The sequence below is a fragment of the Sinohyriopsis cumingii genome, chromosome 17 (assembly GCF_028554795.1).
Source record: "Sinohyriopsis cumingii isolate HCF-2022 chromosome 17, ASM2855479v2, whole genome shotgun sequence".
Lineage (NCBI taxonomy): Eukaryota > Metazoa > Mollusca > Bivalvia > Unionida > Unionidae > Sinohyriopsis > Sinohyriopsis cumingii.
The window spans coordinates 22,441,752-22,456,203 of NC_142977.1; the positions used below are offsets into that span (position 1 = coordinate 22,441,752).

A 14,452-nucleotide genomic window follows, 5' to 3' on the forward strand; every position below is an offset into this window, starting at 1 on the left:
TTATAGTATCGTCAAAGTTGAGTCTAGATTCGTTTTGATGGGTATAGCAATAACCGAGACATATGCACACACATTTAGACACACCAGGAGTAAATCTGATGTAGCGATAAGAAGATAAGATCATTGACACTAATTCACAAAGACGAGTAGCAGTCTCTTGAAAAGAAAAGCCATCGGGAAGATCTGACATCAGAGAAAAACGTAGTTCTGGATGCCAAGACGAACAAGGATTAAATCCTTGGTCAGGATTTGGTTATCAATAGAATCAGAAAGCTTTCACTTAAAACCTTACAGAACATTTACCCCTGACATAATGACATAAGAACGTTTCTTAGAAAATGTCTTCTATTGTTTTCTACTCTTGAAGGCAAGCAGTTCTTCTCTTTTGTCCTTTCTGAAGAAAAAAAAATAATTTATACTATTTTTAATTTTAAAAAAATGGTTTATCCCATTACCGACTCTGTTCATTTATAAGACAAGTCCAACTGCAAACTGCAGAGATCCATATCTACTGTTGCAAAATGTACCGGCAGATCTGCATATGTGTAGTTTGTTATTAGTATTCTGTAGAACAAATAACATAGACCTAATATGCAGGCGCACAGTATAATCTTTGTTGTTTTCAGTTTGAATCGACTTATAAACGAGTAGAGACGGTACGTCTAGAATTAACGATCTATAGAGCAGATCAGGCAAATAGGATCATGTGGCTCTAGCAAACAAATTTAAAAAAAAAAAAAAAAAAAAAAAAAAAAAACATTACTTTCACATGGGTAAAATATTCAGTTTCTTTGTCTATTTTATGTTCAGTTTAGCTTTTGCCCAGTTTACATCATCTGAGAGAGTTTATAGCAGTCGGTCCGGGAAAATATGATAGAAACTATGCTCATTTGCAATGTATCTTCACGAAACATATTCATTTTGATTCCATCCTTTGGGCACGTTTTTACTTCATCGAGGTGATGACGTCATAATGTGCATGACGTCAAAACTTACGTCGGGCTAATATGTAGCTACATAAGGTATTTTCTGACTGACACTAACGTGACTTTTTGCATAACATTAAAATGTGAATTTCCACGATTAGTTTTCATTAATAATTTTATTTATCTTAGTCAATGATAACAGCCCCGCCTAGCGCCCAAATATGAGGTGTCTCGTTTCCGTTTCTCATTTTTTTAATTTATTTTTTTATTTACATGTATTTATTCATTTCCTTTTCGCATAGTGATGATTGCAGAGGTAGGCCGCATGAATCACACTACTTTTATGTTTATAAATCTTACTGAATTCCTATTGTCTCAGTTGTATGGGACAATTCTAAATCATAACCTGGATTTGTTATCATTAGAATTAAAAGGATTTTATTTATAGCCTTACAAAACAATTACCTGAATATCATGACATGGATAAAATTATAAGAAAAATATTCCGTTTTATACTGTATTCTTAAAAACAAGAAAATCTTGCTTGCCCGTGTTCTTTCCTCTACAAAAATCGTGTATTATGTCCACAAGTATCATTGAATCTAGTCCCAAGTAAAAGAGTAATGTGAAATGGGGAACAGGAACAGGCATAGTCATGATTTGTTCTCAAAAGAATCAATACCATTTCATGTAAAACCTTAAAGAAAATTTACCTCTCGACAAATATGATCGGGTACATTTTTCTGAAGAAAATCAATTGATGTTGTTTCTCCGGCAAAGAAATAAGACACACGTTTAAAAAAATCTTAAAAGGGCTTAGTTTAACTTTCGTACCATTATCACAAAATCATATATTTTATATTGTTAAAGTTAGGTCGTCTTTCAAGATAAACAAATTTGTTACGGCAACAGGGCCAAGTCAGACATATAGAGATAAAATCTTATTACAAGCGATATCTACTTATTACAGTTTTATTAACAAATCAGAACAAGCGTTGCATTTTTTGTTTGGGAGAATTATCGTCAGAATGGATATTCCGAATGATATTTTCACTTCATAAATATGAAAACGATAATTTCATTGGTGAATCGAATGGTCAGCAGAACAAGGCCTCATCAAGGTTCCAATATGTCGGAGATCCTGAATTTAATCGGACTAAGATACGTGTACTCATATTATTCTTTATCGTACATGATATTGAAAGGGGTCGGAAAATAGTCCGACAAATCAGCCCGCCAAATCACTGTTGATACGGATGGACGAGATGCTGGTCTGGTGTCACCTGTTCATTCAAATGTGCAATTTTGCTGCACGCACATCATTCCGGAACAATCCCGCGTACACTTTCGACACATACCGGCAATTGGTAACGGCCATATCTAGCGCGAAATTTAAAATGGCCATAGGACAGACGGTTGTGCTATTTCATGTAGATTTACAAGTCACCAAACACAGAATTTGCTCCGGAAATATAATGTTCGTGTCACCAAAAGAAACCTTCACCCGACGGTAATTCCACAGCCAAGAGAACTAACGGTAAGTGTATAAAATGGACACAGATGTGTGCAGCCAAAAGTGACTGCGAATAAGTGCAGCTTTCAATGAATAGGTGGTATCAGCCCATAACGCGAAAATCAACATCATCGGGGGTGACAGGCTGATTTATCCGCCTAGGATTGGAACTGAACGATAGGTTAATCTGGAAGATGCATTCGGAATGCTATATTTATTTGATCAGTGCTATATTATACATTTTTTAAACGTTTTAGTTTACGACGTAATGGAAAAGATTTTGTATACACGTATAGTTATAGTAATCGCACACCCACGTTTTTTGCACCGATTTTAAAAACGAAAAGCATCAAGGATATTAAAAAGTACACAAAACTTAGTCATTTCATGCATCAATTTACAATTTCTAAACTAATTCTTTCGGGGGTGGGGGGGGTGGGGGCTAACACTGTATTGACATTTCATACCAAAATGAAGCTTTCGATATAAACAGGCAGACAGACTGCACACTGTCCTTTTTTAGCTTCCAGAATAGTCCATTTCAGTAAAAACGATGTCGTCTGCGTCCAATATTGTAATATCAAGTTTTAATACATGTATGTCCAAAACAAATTGAACAAATATAAAGGAGAAACTCTTAAACATGTGTTCAAAGAGATGTAACTCCAAATCATACGGAATTACTGAGACGGTTAACTACATCACATATGTTGACTGAAAAGGTAGACTCGTCCTTGCAAATATGGCGAACGTGTTTCTAAAGAAACTCCGGATTGATGTGAAACGAGAACCAGTTGGCGGTGTGGGGATCCTTGTGTCAGTCATGTTAGAAAATTGTATATTGATGAAAGCTATTATTGAGTTTTGTGCTTTTTGTTTGTAATGGGGGAGTGCTACAAACAAACATGAGGTTGTGCGAACACTATAAACAATAGTGTCCAGCAAATTACTTAAGTCTTGCGTTTCTTAAAATATCTGAAATTATATTTCACATTGAAGATTGGATATTGTTTATTATTATTATTATTATTATTATTATTATTATTTAATAAATAGATGATGGTTGCTTGTCCTACGTTAATAGCGGATATATATTTCATCGCACAGCACACACAAAAAACGTAATATTTTAACGAGTGACGTTAAAATATATCGTTTCTGATATCAGAAGATGAATTACATCCGGTATTTAAGTAGGGTTGTTTTGTTTGTTGTTATTTACCAGTTTTCCATCAGAACCGAAGCTTAGGAGATTAAATTCACCCACAACATCCCACCCCCTTTTCGTAAATTAGTCTCAGTTTCAAAAGCTGATCAGTGACTTAAGAGAGCGGTAGGACTGTGTTGACCTAATTTGTTTCAATAAATTTCTTTCTTTTTTTTACAGTTTTTAAAACTATATAACAAGTTTAATCCAGCAATACAGCAGGTATAATGTCTGTATGCGCACAAAATCAAGCGTCGCATGTCATGTTGTATAAATCTGCTATTTGGAAGTTACGTACCTTCTCTCTTATATAGTATGATAGAGAGGGTCCTATGTCAGATCTAGTCATGGGCGTAATCTAAGTATTTTTGTCACTGTATGATTTTTTTCCTTCATATTAATGTTTTTCTTTTTTCTTCTCAACATCAAGCTCGCGTCGACCACCTGTGGACAATGACGTTTTTTTTGGGCGGGTTTGTCTAACTGCAGACAATGAATGTTGAGGTAAGTAGTATAATGTGATTTCTTTTTTGCTTTTCTTTACGAAGGCTCGTCATTTATGAGTACTATGTTTAAGTGTGATTCATGGCACTGGAACTTAGGGACCGACCATTTAATTGTTTTCGGCGGGGAGTGGAAGGGTGGGTGGCTGCAAGCCCCGATATTGTTTGAGAACAAAACTTCTCGCCATCAAATACTTTCCGAAATATGTTCTTGTTCTGATTTATAGGAGTATTGCTTGAAAGCAAAATTATTTTGAAGATAAAAGAAATGTATGGCTGTAAAGAAATACCAACACACACACACACACACACACACACACCACTGCTACCAGGCTGGCAGACCTGCCAACCCGTATGATTCCCCAAGTCTTAGAAAATTACCCTTAAAATACGGGCTTCAGGCATACAAACAAAAATATCGGAAAAATGATCGTTGCCGAAAAATCCGGATAAGTGGTTCATCCCTGTTTAATTTGGATCGGTATTTCATATCAGGATTAGAAAAATTAGTCAGGGAACCAGACTAACTTTACAGCAGCACCCCAGACGCTTTAAACTGCGCCTATTTGTTCATGCGAAGAGTCTGCATGATCAGACTGTTGATTATAGAATTATTTTTTTTTTAAATCGCGTCCAGAAAGAGATGTATATTTAAGACGAAAAGGAAAATAAGCTTCTAGAAAATTGTTATTAATCAACACAGAAGACTTAAAAGGAGTATTCAGATTCTAGTGAATAAAAGCTGGAAAGGATACAGTTACATTTTTTGAACATCACTTGCCAATGTCTCGTGGCGGGACATTTGATTGCCCTGGTCATGTGAAAAGGAAAAAGAATTTCCAAGAATTACGCCAAGCTGAGAGATAGTAACAAGCCATTGAGTTGCATAGGGTTTTGAATTAAAGTTTGTGCAACTATACTAGTGGAAAATAAAGTATACGCGTACTTTACAAAATTTTCAGTTGAACTTTTATTAACGTTTTCCAACTTTACAATAGCAGTTATAGATATTTCGTTACACCTTACTGAAAATTGGCCAATCTTACGGAAAAAAATCAACTGCCTTACTGAGACGGACTCGTCAAGGTTGGCAGGTGTGCTACCACAACCCTGCGAAGATGAAATAGTCGGTCCAGTAGAGGACGAGACCACACTACCAACGAGTGAAGATTATACCCTTCTTTCAGTCTGAAATAGTTTTCGTCGAGAACACATCTCATATTGATATGATTTGCTTTTAGACATATGAAACTATCTGACACTGAGATTGACAGGCGAAGCTTGACACATTATTGACCACCTATTAATGTCCAATGACCATTCACCCGAGGGTGACATTAGTCAACGACCAGTTGCATAACTGATATTCCAATGGACCGCTAACCAGTATGCCATATGTGAATCGTTGGGTGGCACGAGAAAACCCAAGCTGGGCAAATAGACAGAATTCGCTATATTTCATATGTACACATTAATTTCTTTATACATTAGACGTTTTTCATCCAATATGAGTAGGTGGAATATTTCACCTTTTTCGAAGAGATCAGTTGCCAAAAGAAGGAGATTAATTAGCTCACAGCTCAGTACACAATGATATGAATCAAAGAGTGTTTTCGTATTTAGAACTAAAGCGTATTTTCATATGCAGTATGCCACTAGAAGAACCAAACGTGTTTTTCTTACTCCGTACATCACTACACGAAACAAAGCATGTTTTCTTACTCAGTACACCACTAGATGAACCCAAGCGTGTTTTCTTATTATACCTTGTTTGATTCTACTTGTAGAATCATACTCGATACAGAACGTAACCAATGCTACCGACCCCTTCCTTGCGACCGACAGGTTTTGAACTTCTGCCTTCATAGTTTGGACAGTTCCTATTGAAAGCGGCGGGGGACGGGACGGGACAATGTTGTATGCGGTTGGGTGGTGGAGTGGTCAAAGTTAAAAGCTATTATATATTCTCTTCATTTTAGTGGAATTCTAGCAACTTTGCCAGTTTTTGTTCCCACGTATTTTAATTGTATGTAATAATGTGCAATCACTTACGGCTGACAACAGATGATGGCCAGGCTTTTGGTCATAGGTAAAGACATAAGGAAGTGCAAAATAAGGTTCATTGACAGGGTAATTATGAATAAAGAAAATAGTGTACAAGTTATGATTCGAATCAGATCAGATACCTCGATTCTTACTGATGCAGCGGTAGCAGAAGGAAGAGGATGGGGTGAGTAGGAGAAACTTCCTGTAACAACGCCATGAATGTCAGCTAAGGTCTCACTGGATAGTTTCGTATTTTGACACCTCCCTAACTTTTAAGGTAGAAAGCATGAACCTAATTATGATAAGCCTAGCGTTTATAAATTCGCGCAGAAGCTAAATCTGTTATTTGTTTTCCATTTATTTTGAGTTAGGCTTGAAAATGGGGTGACTAGTTTGGTGACTGCCTGTCACAGCTAGACTAGCACTGGAGATCAAATGCGTAACTTGGGCTACAAATGAACATCCGACTTGGCTTGCGTATTTACGTATGTCTGCTACAGAGGTAAATATCTAACAATTGAGATGGTTGAGGGGTGATGAAAGTATGCTAATTTGTTATAGTACTAGTGAACTTTATTCCTGAATAAGGCATATAATGATTCTTTTAGCCGCCTTGTCCCAAGAAAATATTCAAAATAGCTCTTTGCTGTCAAAAATGAATGTAAAAAGAGGGGTTGGTGGCAGTGTTGGTTCAGTATAAAAGCCAACATTTTTTAAGGAATTAACCTGATTGCCGCAATCAAAATCTCACATGTATGCTTTCTACAAAAATCATTTGTTTGCTTTTGTTTGCATCTTCAGTGTAAAATTATTCTCATTTTTCTTAATAAGGGCCATTGTCGGATGCAAATTCACCTGAACAACTGTCCAGTGAGACCTAATGGGACTGCTTCATTGATCAGAAAAAATAGGGAAATAAAGCTTAATTTTTTATAATTTGAGATAAACATATGCATTTACAAAATGCAGGCGAGAAATGGAAAAAATAATTTGTTCTTAAAGATAATGCAAAAGAAAAATGTTTCATGACCACAATTATTAGCCAGTAGAAAATCAAGTCATACTTTACCTCTTTTGAACCCCCTCCAACACAATGGTAAGAACAAAGCTCTTGATTTAATTGTTAATCGTGGGAATACAAAATATATTGGCCAACTTGCAGGCTTATACGGTCATTAATAAAAGTATTCTCTTTCATGTCAAATTCGTTTCATGTAGTCAAATTCGTTTCAAGTACCTTGTCTTACTGACATAAAGGGGTTGGGGGATTGCGTTTCGTTTTCTTTATTATAAAAATATATGTAATAACAGACTAATTGATGGATTTATATTTCATTTATTAATAAAATCACAAAATGTGTTCGGTCGTGTTTACTCGTGATCGATGTACTTCAATATTATACTAGATCTGGTTCACTCATGATTGGTGTACTTTAATCACGTGATCGCTCTTGATAACCCGTTAATGATATACTTTAACTTGAATGGAGGACATTTGTTATTATGATATAATTTAAGAATGTGTTTGTAGACATAGAAATTACTATTTGTACATATAATATTATGAATAATTACATCAATGAATTCAGAAAGTATTTGCTTCAGACAATATTTGCATTAATTCATTAAGTGTGAAAATGTGATTCGTTGCCTGTTCATTTATCAAGTTTAAATCTCTCTCTCTCTCTCTCTCTCTCTCTCTCTCTCTCTCTGCGTGAAGAAAAAAATATAAACATAAAATACAATGACCCTTGATATCTCTCAGAAGTTATAAAAACTGAAGATAAACATTAAAACATTATTAAAAAAACATTAGTACGGGTCTCTGTGTAGAACATGTAGAACACAAAATGCATTTTAACATATTTATCAATTTAACAGTGATACTACTGTTAAGGTTTGTATCTTGCATGATATTAAATCACATTGCAGCCTGTTTGTTAACTTTATCATTGCCAGTGAGGTTACGGTTTGTATCTTGTATTATATGAAATAACATTGCAACCTATTTGTTAACTTTATCATTGCCAATGAGGTTACGGTTTGTATCTTGTATTATATGAAATACCATTGCAACATATTTGTTAAATCTATTAGTGCATACTTTGCAAACTTACATTCAATCACATTTCAACCCATTTTTACATGTATCATTAACAGTGATGTTAAGGTTGTAACTTGTATGATATTAAATCACATTGCAACACATTTGTTAAATGTATCATGACACTGATGTTAGGGTTTGTATCTTGTATGATATTAAATCACATTGCAACCCATTTGTTAAAAGTATCGATGACACTGATGTTAAGGTTTGTTTTTTGTATGATATGATATAAAACTACATTGCAATATATCGTTGACACTGATGTTAAGGTTTGTATCTTGTATGATATTAAATCACACTGTCAGTGCATACTTTGCAAACTTAGATCATACAGCCTCCGTCCTTTCGTTAGTTTCATTTTGTGTACATGTCTTTAATGACTTATTTCAATGAAACAGAGTTAATAAAAAACACCTGTTGATGATGCACTTTGTACAGTAAGGCGCACTTTATACAGTAAAACGCACTAGTAAAGTTGAAGTCTCCGATTTTACAGTTATATTGACTATGGTTCTAAAGTTCTAAAGAATAGGTTCAAAGCAACCAGACTTGTCGTTTCGTACAGGAACAAATTATTCTTGCACGACGTGGATGTTCAATTGTCTCTAAAGGTAACAGTTCACTGAATTCGATGTGTTATAAATTAATAGAAAACATCTCAATATGTCTCTGCTGTTTTGACTTTCGATGACTTGAACTTCATACATATGTATTTTTGTTAAGTAAGTATGCACTTGTATGACTGCTCTAATGACTATCATTCTGTTTTACAATTTCCACAGTAGCATGTTCAGGTCCAAGTTACTATATGATCCGTGTGTAGAAAATCACGTGACTATTCGTAATCATAGAGACTTTCGTAAGCTATCTTTGGGGAACAGCACGGATAACGCAGCAGCTTATTGCCTTTTCCAGATGCATGCACGCATTTGACAACCCTGTCCAAAGAAAGACTGGATTACATTCTCAGTTATATATCTCAGCTACTTCTAGAATTCTCTGTTGTTTATGCATGTTGACGCACTCGATTGAAAAGGACAGAGGATCGTACCAAGCCTGGACAGGAATCTCTCGAGTCTCACTGCACAAGTTACAAAGTGTAAAATAGTACGAACACACTTTAACTTGATAATGTATTTGATTATCATCTCAAATCAGATCACAGATATAATATTTAGTTCATTTATTTTAGAATTGTCCATTATACAATTTTTGAATGTCCAACAAAAAAATGATTCTCACTGCGTCATTTGCGCGTTCATCCATGGACTGTTTTGCATCATGTTGTATTCCTGAGCCTTTAGTCTCAAGGAAGCAATGTTTCCCATATTTGGTGGTGGTGAATACGAATGATTCAACAAACCACAATTGGACGTATTAATGTTATTGTACGTGGCCGGGGAAGACCATGAAAAGTAGTCCGTGTTCATGGGCGGTGCAGCAGCACGCGGAGTAATTGGCTGCTCTATGGGCATGCTATCTTGTGGTCTGCTGTACATAGGCCCCCGCTGTGCTAACATATTTCTCTCGTTTCTCCGAAACTTAGCACGCCTGTTTTGAAACCAAACCTGAAATAAATAAAGGAAACAATTAGATTCATCAAGTACTCAACAAAGGGAAAAGGAAGATGTTGATGATAATTTTGTTGTCATAGTGAAAATGTAATTAGTTAATATTCACCTACTTACCCATTTACAAATGTAAATAATTTTATAATGAAATTGATTCTACCTGTGGCATTTGCAGTAGAAGACGTTTGATTGTAAGAATGTAATACAATGGCTGGCTTTGATATAGGAAATGTCGAACACAAACGATTTCTTTTCATATTGCAGTTTGTTTCCTTGTTTGTTTGTTTTTTATTTGTTTATTAACAATCTAAAAAAATACCATATTGTGCAGTATTGTTGGCCGTTATAAATGCAAAACAACCGTTGTTGAACCAAATAAAAATATTCTTGGAAAAACATTGCTACCAATGTTATCTCGATATAAGCCAGCGAACTTCCAGCATTTTTTAATCTGTCATGCTTTAGGGGCACTTAATTTAATGTATAATCTAAGTATCACTTCGGTTAAGTAAATATTCTTAACGACGACTAAATCAGATTTTTATCGTGATGGCTCATGTTGACAAAAGGTTTGTGAAGGAATCAAAATAGCGCGCAAAGTGCGGGCGCTCTGAATTTTGGGTATTTGCGTACACGATCGTGACGTCTGTTTAAACAACCTCTAATTGCTTCAAAGAAGAGTGTGATACTTTGTTGTACTGGTTGATACAAAGTAATACATTGCTGTATTGGTATATATTGTGTAATTCCTTGTCCATTACATTGATGTATTGGTATATACTGTGTGTTTAATTCCTTGTCCATAATTGTAGATTGTAAGAGTCATTTTGTAAAAACATATTACTTACGTAAGTGTTGTCTATCATCGCAGATTATATTTGAGATAATTATCACATGAAGGTAAACATGTTTACTTGGATTTGAGTTCAAGATATTGGTTTTCCCATCGGAAATTCATAGTCTACCTGATATTTGGCAGACTGACCCGCTAAAATTTAAGTAAAGATATGATCCTTTATACAACATAGAATGCTCTGTAAATGAACGTTTTACCCTCATTCTGGCCCTCGTATCGTATCTTAGGTTTTCATCGTGAGGTTGTTTACATTAAAATTTATTCATTCCTATCTTTAACTTCAGATATGTTTCAATTAAATTGGAGATGAATCTTTTATTTAAATTATTCATTGGAATTACAAAGTGCTCATTGACTTTAGGACTACATTTCTATTTTGGAATTATTGTGAATTCATTCAGAGACATTCTGGATTATATAATTGTGATAGATCAAGATTCTTAGCACATCAAACTATTCAAGGCGACTGGCACTTCAGCACGTTCCATATTGGAATTCATTTGAAAACTCTATACTTTTTGACACGTGATAGAACTGTTTGGACTATTTGGGATTCAATTCACAACACTGTGAATTCTTTTTAATGCTTCGCTTTTTATTCGGAGGAAATAAGTTATTTCTTGAATTTAACTAAACTTGTTGGTTTCCGCTTTTTTTCTGTTGGTTTCCGCTTTTTTCTGTTACTTAGTTTAATACCATAAAGTCCTAACATGATATAAAGTGACACATTGTTATATTGGTTGATAAAGTTTATAGAAACGGCAATATATAAATCTGTATTAAGTTAGTTTATGTCAAGTTTTGATCATCTATACATTAGAAATCTCCCACCTTCACCTCCAGCGTACAAAAATTAAGTCATTGAATAAGTCTAAGAAAGAAACGTTTTATTAAGTTGCGGTTCATTTTACATCAACATGCAGTCAGGTAAAATGGAAACGACACCAAAAAACATATGTTGGTGTTGACAAACGAGAGAATAGAAGTACGGCAAACACTTACTCTTACAATAAATATACAAACATGACCATCCGTCATTTTGAACTGGGGAGGAGACTGAGGAGGAAGGGCAGATGACGAAATAATAAGAGGAGGAGAAAGAGGTCGGAGTTAGAGGAGGAGAAGGAGGAGGAAGAGAAATTATAAGAGTTTTGATATTGATGGTAATAATAATATCGCGACGAATGAACAGTTTGGGGAAAAATCCAAAGTACGTAAATTCCTAGGTTTAATTGAGGTCAAATCAACTATGGACATAGATCGCGATTTTCTAGACTAAATCAATGGATCTTAAAGGTAACATATTACATTACAGAACAAAACGATGAATTACGAAATAAATGATTGAAAACAGAGCAACTATTTTAAGGCGTCTCCCCATGCCAATTCTTCAACAGACGTTGATGTAATGCCATGTCACTCGTATGCTTAGATATATAGTCTTGTATATAAAGGTAAGTTGTACTTCGTGTCAACTGTTAGTGGTGAGAAATTTACATTATGTTCGCCCCTCAGACATTATTTATCTAAACATGAAGACATGAAAAGAGAAAGCGCGCTTCTCCGAGATACAGATGATTCTAATTCCAGTCTATTTATTCACATTTATTTTGTCTTATCTTGTTTTCTTTCATTGTTTTTTTTCTTTCTCTATGACATTTGTTTGGAGGAACGATTACATATGTTATTCTTTAGTTCATTATTTCTATCCTATCAAAATATTACAAGCACAGATATATATCTGTTGCATATTCTGCTAAAGAAAAGCGTTTCTTTTGTGATCATGAGTCACTTTTGAAACCCCTAACTCTCGATTGAACTTTTGTACTCTCTGTGTGTTGTTGTTGTTGTAGGGGTTAAGCCATGTTTTTTGCACGCGATAGGCTATACATGGCGGCCAGTATTAATGGTGGAGGAAGAACCCGGGTACCCCTCCCCCCCGGAAAGAACCACCACCGACCCACGAGAAGCTAATGGCAAGCTTTCTCACATACCCACGTTGGCTGAATCCGAGACTCGAACCCACGCAGGCAAATGTGAGATGGCAGTGATCCGTAACGGAGAACGCTTTATATATATATATATATATATATATATATATATATATATATATATATATATATATATATATATATATATATATATATATATATATATATATATATATATATATATATATATATATATATATATATATAATTGATAGGTCTGGTTTCAGATAATTATCTGCACCGAAGACTAAATGACTATTCGATGCCCGCGGATATTATTATGACGTGTCATGGACATTCCGAATGAGGTCTAGTATCTTAATGACAGCACCTTTTGAGCACAATTTCCGAATGAAGTCTAGTGTCTTAATGACAGCACCTTTTGAGCACAATTTCCTAATGAAGTCTAGTGTCTTAATGACAGCACCTTTTGAGCACAAACATTTCCGAATGAAGTCTAGTGTCTTAATGACAGCACCTTTTGAGCACAAACATTTCCGAATGAAGTCTAGTGTCTTAAGGCCGCCACCTTTTGAGCACAAACATTTCCGAATGAAGTCTAGTGTCTTAAGGCCGCCACCGTTTGATCAAAAACATTCCGAATTAGGTCTTTCTGACGGAATCGTTTGAACATACAATCTTAACTAGTACTGCAACTCGAATTTAATATAAACAAAATTGGGTCAAAGGATAATGAGGAAAGTTTCAATAACAATATATCGTTCAGTTCTACTTGTAAGCAATATATGATACTTATGAACTCTATTTGTGTCATTCCTTTCTTTCCGTATTTCAACCGCGGGTTGTTTATAGTGGCTGTTTTGTTTTCGTTCAAGAGTTTCGTGAAATCAGAGTTTGTGAATTTGTAGAAAGCATTTTCCTTGAGGTATTTACGTATTTCGGCTAACTTTAAAATAAGCTAGGAGATGACGCTGATATCTAAGTCTACACTTCGCGTATCGTAACAACTTTTGCACCACTTTGTGTATCGTAAAAACGTTTGCACCGATGTTTAGCTCAGAAATTCAAAATTTTGTGACCGCTCCGATGGTCTAGTGGTTAAAGCGTCCGCCCCAAATGTGGGAGATCGCGGGTTCGAACCCCGGCCGAGTCATGCCAAAGACTTTAAAATGTTAATAGATCTGTCTCGCCTGGTGCTCAGCATTAAGAGGTTAGTGTTAGGATTGGTCGGCCTGGTGCAAGGATAATGTGACTGGGTGGGACATGACGTTACATGTCTGCGGAATGATGTCCCAGTGCAATGCATCGCTATAAATTCTCACACCGCAGACATCCTAGCGACATTTTAAAGCTATGTTAAAATTCCAACACACACACACACACACACACACACACACACACACACACACCATTTTAGGCCTACATTTAATATGGCTCACAACTTACTATCCCAATAGTACTGCTGGACGTGGCTGTTATCGTGTCCAGGTTGATATTCATTAAAGGTGGCACAGTGAAGTAAACTTGATGTAGACCTATAAAATTGAATCTCTTAGCTAAATATCAGTTCTAAGTTATTAAATAGAGCCTGGGATATCAGTATCGATTCGTAAATATTTGGCAGGAAAAAAGAGAGAAATGTCCTCCCTTGTATCAATATGTACATGGTACATGTATAATTGATAGGTGAATTGTAAGCAACGATACGAGCCCCTGTGCAATCATGCATCGTGAATTGCCTATAAACACCCTCTCCCATGCCATATATATA

The 14,452-nt window shown here is 35.4% G+C and overlaps 1 protein-coding gene across 1 annotated transcript in view; it reads right to left on the reverse strand.

Moving 5' to 3' along the window:
• Window positions 1-7,515: 7,515 nt before the first annotated feature.
• The window catches only part of LOC149777920 (retinal homeobox protein Rx2-like), a 39,864-nt gene continuing 32,927 nt past the window's right edge, over window positions 7,516-14,452 (reverse strand). The window contains exon 3 of the mRNA XM_089939017.1: window positions 7,516-9,870. Coding sequence (XP_089795143.1) covers window positions 9,541-9,870 — 330 coding nt within the window. The 3' untranslated portion in view covers window positions 7,516-9,540. The remainder of the gene's footprint in view (window positions 9,871-14,452) is intronic.